General features: G+C 45.5%; 1 protein-coding gene across 17 annotated transcripts in view; it reads right to left on the bottom strand.

The window, feature by feature from the left end:
• PDE8B (phosphodiesterase 8B) overlaps positions 1-6997 on the bottom strand; it is a 352403-nt gene that overhangs the window by 236410 nt on the left and 108996 nt on the right. The window contains exons 1-3 of one of the 17 annotated variants that reach the window (XM_088839881.1): positions 3974-6992; positions 868-944; positions 17-196 (exon numbers count right to left, since the gene is read on the bottom strand). The exons of 14 other annotated variants lie outside the window; for them this stretch is intronic. In XM_088839881.1, the coding sequence (XP_088696007.1) occupies positions 17-64 (48 nt within the window). In that variant the 5' untranslated portion in view covers positions 65-196; positions 868-944; positions 3974-6992. Of the gene's footprint in view, positions 1-16; positions 794-867; positions 6993-6997 lie in introns of those variants that run through there. 2 more of the 17 variants (XM_088839883.1, XM_088839882.1) reach the window with 2 other exon arrangements.

Here is a 6997-nt window from a genome sequence, read left to right as displayed (position 1 = left end):
CAATTATCAAAATTACCCATCTCAATTTGAGCTTCCCAGGGTTATCTCCAATGACGTTGGACATCTTTTAGAACTGGTAACAGAAGGCCTTCTGGGATATGGTCAGGATATATTCTCCCTTGTTCTGGAAAACCTCGATCAATGGATTTCCTTGCCCTCTGGTTTCCAAATGTGTTTGGACAAAGATGGTACCAAGCTGGAGATCAATGAAAGGGAGGACAACAGGGGTATTTACAGGTATTTATTCCCAGAGGACCCCTGCCCAGCCACAGGCCTTCAATCACTGCATTCTTCCGCAAGGCCACAGCTTTTGGGGGCTGCCCTACCCGATAGGGTTGGTTTCTCACGTCCCCATAACCATTCCCTTCTGTACTTCTTCTCGGTGGTAGCAGTGCCCTCTTTTTCTAGTCTTGGGTGCTTCATCATTTGCTAATTTCCTTTCATTTTGCCAATGCATCTGTAATAGTTGCTTCATTACATTATTTCTTAAACTTTTGTGGATACACAGTCTGTTTCCTGTCCAGACACCATCTGATCAGGTCTGAGGAAGGACTGGTTGGTTGGTCTTGCCTCACTTAGGTGCAGGGTTGACTTGCAGCCCTTTGACTGGTCACCAGCATCTCCCTTTTTTCCCCAACCAGAAGTCTCAACCCAGTTCAACAGCCTGTTAGCGTTCTGAGCCCCTGGATTTTAGATTTTACTTGCCCACTCGGCTCTGAAGAAGCGGCTCCTCCCCCAACCCTGCTGGTTTCCCAAACCCTAAACTCTCTCTTCCCCTGGAACTACAGGACCTCCCCCCACCCCCCATTCTGATTCCTGGCCTTTACCCATCATAATCTGGTCCCACGGGAGCTGCCCAGCTCTCACCAGCACGTTCTGCTCTGCTGCAGCCCACATCCTGCCTTGCGTCCGCCAGGGTGGGATTCAGTAGAAAAGCATCACCTCTGAAAAGGAGCAGTTTGCACTCTTACTTTCTGATTTGAGGACAGATTCAGCAAAGTCCAAGGGAGAATTACGTGACAGGCCTTTTTTTTTTTCAGGGATATATCTTTTTCCTTATTAAATCTACTTAGCTAATTTTAGTTTATCAAATAAGTTATTTCAATATTACATAAAACTTCATGGAAAAGATGTTACAGAAGGACCCATGGGCTGTCCTCATGGTCTTCATCATCATCAGCCTCAGCAGCAGCATTAATGGTAGGCCTCCACCCTTAAAAGCATTCCACAACATTCTTTCAAGTTTACTCTTTTTAAGTCACCAAGTCTTTACAAGTAGACAGATCAAATATTGTTTTTATTTTGTAGATATGAAAACTGAAATATAGAAAAGGCATTAAACTTTTTCATGATGAATTAACCAAGGAAAACAGGGCTTCCCAGGGGACTCAGTGGTAAAAGAATCCTCCTGTCAACCCAAGAGATGCTGGTTCAATCCCTGGCTCAGGAGGATCCCCTGGAGAAGGAAAGGACAACCCACTCCAGTATTCTTGCCTGGAGAATTCCATGGGCAGAGAATTCTGGCCGGCTATAATCCATGGGGTTGCAGAGAGTTGGACATGATTGAGCGCGTGCGCACACACACACACATGCACGACCAAGGAAATACAGATAGCAAATATTCTGAATAAATACTGCTTGAAATAAGGGCTGTTTTTGCTTCATATTAGAAGTATTAACATTGCACCTTTATTGAAAAGAAGGTGTGCTCTCTGATCTCTGCAGCCATCCAGTTTTAAAGGGGGAAATGATGCCATTGTAAAAAGAGCAGGGACTAGTTTATATCTGATAGATCTTAAAAATGAGTGTATCTACTGAAGAAAGCAGCGAAAACCAGGAAAATTTGCTCAATGACTATAGTTCATGTGTTGGAACAAAGGGAGGGGGCACTAAATTGTGATGAAATGAGCTACAGCAAAAAATAAACTAGGGATTTACTAAAACTAAACACACACAGCAAGGTGAAAGGACGAGCAAGAACTCCAAGAGCCGACGTCAGCCCGTTTTAAGTTGCTTCCTTGCCGTGCAATCTCCCATTGTGCGGGACGCAGCCCCGGCAGAGCAGAGGCGTGTGAGGGACCCAGACGGCAAAGCAAGACACCAGGACCCGAAAACCCCAGAGGAGCCTAGCGGGGTCTGCACTCGGGAAGCCAGAATGGGCTCCACACGGCCCAGCCTAGCGGAGTCTGCACTCGGGAAGCCAGGGTGGGCTCCACACGGCCCAGCCTAGCAGAGTCTGCACTCGGGAAGCCAGGGTGGGCTCCACATGGCCCAGCCTAGCGGAGTCTGCGCTCGGGAAGCCAGGGTGGGCTCCACACGGCCCAGCCTAGCAGAGTCTGCGCTCGGGAAGCCAGGGTGGGCTCCACATGGCCCAGCCCTCTCTCCACTGACAGACTTCCCAGCCACATCTGGAGGCCCAGAGCCTGACTTCACGGGTAGAGATGACAGATGACCCATATCACGAAAGTACACTAAGATGAAGGCACGGCAGCTTCCCTGATGGCTCACTGGTCAAGAATCTGCCTGCAATGCAGGAGATGGGGGTTCAATCCCTAGGTTGAGAAAATCCCCTGGAGAAGGAAATGGCAACCCACTGCAGTATTCTTGACTGGGAAATTCCATGGACAGAGGAATCTGGCGGGCTACAGTCCATGGGGTCGCAAGAGTCAAACACGACTCAGCGACTCAAGCACCACTGAGATGAAGGCAGGGCGGCGACTAGTACTCTGAACACACACAGTGTGGAGCCATATGCTGTGCTGGAGGTGGCCACACCTAATTCAATTTCCGACCCACAGGCAATTTAATTCATTTAACAACAGTGGTTCCCAAACTGTGGTCCCTAGATCAGCAAAACTAGTGTCTCCTAGAAGCTTGTTAGAAATCCAAACTCTTGGGCCCTACCCTGCTGCTGCTGTTGCTGCTAAGTCACTTCAGTCGTGTCCGACTCTGTGTGACCCCATAGACGCTCCCCCATCTCTGGGATTCTCCAGGCAAGAACACTGGAGTGGGTTGCCATTTCCTTCTCCAATGTGTGAAAGTGAAAAGTGAAAGTGAGGTCAGTCAGTCGTGTCCGACCCTTAGCGACCCCACAGACTGCAGCCTACCAGGCTCCTCCATCCATGGGATTTTCTAGGCAACAGTACTGGAGTGGCTTGCCATTGCCTTCTCCGTGGGCCTTACCCAGGAGCTCCTAAATCAGAAACTCTGGGAGTGGAACCCAACAGTCAGTAGTTCAACAAGCCTTCCAGGTGATTCTGATGTACACTAAAACTTGAGACTACTGACTTAACAAAAATCTTTTCTTTTTTTTTCCAAAATAGCTCTCTCCCTCCAGAGATAAATAAAGGAGGGATAAATAAAATCTCACTCATTATTTACCATAAGGTCAGAAAATTATCTATTTTTTCCTTTATAGTCAACTTGGGATTATCCTCACTGATTGGAAAGCCAAGGAACACGGATAATACAAAAATAATGAATCACTGGTTTAGGCACACCCTTTTGCAAAAGACTGACCATCCTCATTAGGTTTTGTTTACCAGGCTTCATGGATATTCCCTGAATCCACAGTACAGCAGCTGCTGCTGCTGCTAAGTCACTTCAGTCATGTCCAGCTCTGTGCAACCCCATAGATGGCAGCCCACCAGGCTCCTTTGTCCCCGGGATTCTCCAGGCAAGAACACTAGGTGGGTTGTCATTTCCTTCTCCAATGCGTGAAAGTGAAGTCGCTCAGTCGTGTCCAACCCTTAGCGACCCCATGGACTGTAGCCTACCAGGTTCCTCCATCCATGGGATTTTCCAGGCATGAGTACTGGAGTGGGGTGCCATCGCCACCTGGTACAAATACTGACTGAAAGAATGGCTGAGCACAGTGGATGAAGGGCGATGCGGGAACTGGCAAGGCTTCCGACTAGAACAAAATCACTTGGAAACTAAGAACCTCCTGTGTCTGATCCACAAAACAGTTTACCTCATAAGAGATGGCTGCAAGTTGACTGAATTGTCAATCAAGACTCTCTTCTACAACTGGCTGCCTAATCCTGGATCCTCCTCAGGCACAACAGCTGGGACGAGAAAAAGAAAACTTGTAAGAATCCCCAGATCTTCCCAGGGAGAGGTTCCACCATCTCCTCTGAGGATTTCTGAACAAGAATTGCAAAACTGGCACAATCTCAGCAGTGAGCATTCTGCAGGATTCTCCTGTTGGAGCATGATTTTTAAAAAGGCAAACAAGAGGGAGACAAATTGCTAGGAAGCTGCATTTTTTACAGCAATTGGAAGACAAATCTAACTTCTTACCAGAATTGGAAACCCACATGATATCACTGTGGTGCACATGAATTATTAATGCTCATCATTTTTTGTAAATTAGGTATTCAGGAAGGTTCCTGTCGACATCATGTTTGACATCATAATGCTTCATCATTCTAAAAGCCTAATGAGATGAATTCTTGCTAGAAAAGGGAGAGATCAAGCATGCATTTCTGCACTCTGGGGAATACCAGAAATCAAGGAGATAATGAAGATATGGTTTATAATTGATGTACAAAGAGCAAATTAAAAAAACAAAAACCTATTACAACCCTACCACCACTGTAAACAGGACCAAATGGCACTTTCCTTTCCCACCTGAGCATTTTGGAAACGGGAGGGGTGAGTGTGGTGGGGGGCAGGGGGCGTGACCAGCAATTATCTCAAACTCCTAAGGTGGAAGAATTCTTCTAAAAAGAAATGAAAGTAATACCTTTATAAAATTACCTCATCTACAAAAGAACATGGAACAGGAAAAAAAGTGAAAAAGATACTATAATACTGAGTCACACATCCTAAAAGGATAGTATTAAATATTTTAAACCAATTCTGTGATAGTAATTCTATGTGATTTGTATAAATATTCATTCTGGTCTCACATGTAATATCAAATCTGTAGTTTCTGAGTTCTACACGTGCAAATTAGTGTTGAATAAACTGAACCAGCAGTTTTGTCCAACATCTGCAGCAATGGGTTGGAATGAAACAAGCTCTTGTTTGGAAATCTGGTTGACAAAGCAAAGTAAGTGAAATTCCTATCCAGGTCAAGCCTTTTAACACTTCAGCCAAGTAGCAATGATATTTATGCAAGTTCACACTAACTGCTAATAACTGGGGCTCATTTCCCCTCCAGTTTTTATTTCACTTGGTCTCTAAGTAGTCTCTTGAGAGAAGTACTGAAACATAGAGAATGAGTTCGTTCATTATTCTTTCTTTTACTGAACAAACATGGAGTAACTGAAGTTGCCAGGTACTAAATTGGGATTCTTGCTACTCTGAAAGGCGAAAAATCCTCTTAAGCAAACCAAAAAGAGTATCTAGAGTTCATAAGTTGTCATCATTCTGAACTACTGCTTCATGTCATCAAATTTCCTTTTCAATAAGAAGGCAAAAGGACAGTCATTATTGGCAACATTCCAATTTAATTACTTCACCAAATAAAACATTTTCATCCCCTGAAATTACTTCTAATGGTAACTTTATGTGAACCAGTGTTGGGGGAAAAAAACCTTAGTGTTCAGCATGCTCCTTTATAACAAATGTTCAATTAGTAGGTAGTACTGTCATGGATCCAGGTCTCTAGTTCTTGGATATTCTATCAGTAAACAGCTAACATTCAAAAGCTAGAAAACTTCTATCTGGTACACAGTAGGTGCTCAATAAATAGTGTCTGTATTATAATGATGGTTATATTATCATACTCTATTACACGATTATTACCAGAGAAACTCTCTGATAGAAAAACACCAGTTAAGCTTCATGTTACAAAATCAGATGCTGTTAAAGCAAGCTCATTAAAAGAAGCCTTTGCTCTTCTATGTCATGGAAATCAGCACACGACATCCATCCACTGAGAGCTGACTTTATCCAGGGAAGACTAGGAGCCTCCTCACACTAGGCCAATCGTTGAATAACTTTTCCAGTAGTAAAGGTATAATGGTGCCTTTAATCAGTGACACGATTCCTGGTAATCTACTGACCGTGTAAAAGCTGTTGATTCTCTTACATTAACAGTCAGAGAGACACATTTCCCTCCCTCTGTACTGTAGGATGTGCCACCATCCTTCTGTTTGCCATAAGGATAAAAGGCCCAGTGGCCAGATTTACACAAAGACAAACCTCTTGGATTTAATAGTATTTTGAGAACACACAGGAGGGCACTGTTTTAAAAAAAAAATCATCATTTTTCTTCTGGCACTAAGAAATATGTAGTGACTGCTTTAATCACTTAATGTTTTCCAGTGGCTCAAAATTTCGCTGTCCTGAAAGGTAAGATGAATGTGCAGAATAAATCTTCATCTTCAGGCAGCTGCACTGCATTGGAAATCAGTTCCCCTCACGGCAGCGCAGCCGACCCTCCAAACTCCCAGCAAGGTTCTCTCAATTATGTTCCAGACACGCAGCCAACCCAAAGACACGCAGCCAACCCAAAGAAGTCGTAAACAACAGGTTCCACTCGGGTCCTCCTCCTCCATTCCCTTCCTCCATCTCTCGAGAGAACAGAAACCCTCTCATCCATTCACAAATCGCCACACTCGGCCCCTGTGGCTGAGACTCCAACCACACGCAACCCGGCCGGTGTCTCCAGGTAAAAATCTGAACACGAGGGCACTGTAGTACCGTGGCACCGAATCTGCACCATTCACCTCCCAGCCACGCAAATCCAGCCCGGAGCTCGGATTTCATTCAGTGGAACTCGTCTCCGAACGCTCCCAACGATGCCAAGCCCTCCTCCAGAGCTGACCCAGTCCAGCCTTCTTCTCGGTGAGAACCAGGCCAGCCCACCTGCTTCCCTTCTCCACCCGGCCCCCCCCAAACCGGCTCTCAGGACCCCTCCAGGGGTGTTTAACGCGCCATTTCCGGGGCCCTCATCACCCCACTCCCAGATGAAAAGTAAACTCCTCCTCAGTGACCATCTCCCCAAACCAACCAGGCCACTAAACTCCGCCGGAGCCCCCTGCCC

Source organism: Moschus berezovskii, chromosome 9, assembly GCF_049115385.1.
Source record: "Moschus berezovskii isolate FMDL1 chromosome 9, NW_MosBer_1.0, whole genome shotgun sequence".
NCBI lineage: Eukaryota > Metazoa > Chordata > Mammalia > Artiodactyla > Moschidae > Moschus > Moschus berezovskii.
The sequence above is the reverse complement of the archived record's forward strand: the minus strand, read 5'-3'. Positions and strand labels throughout refer to the sequence as shown.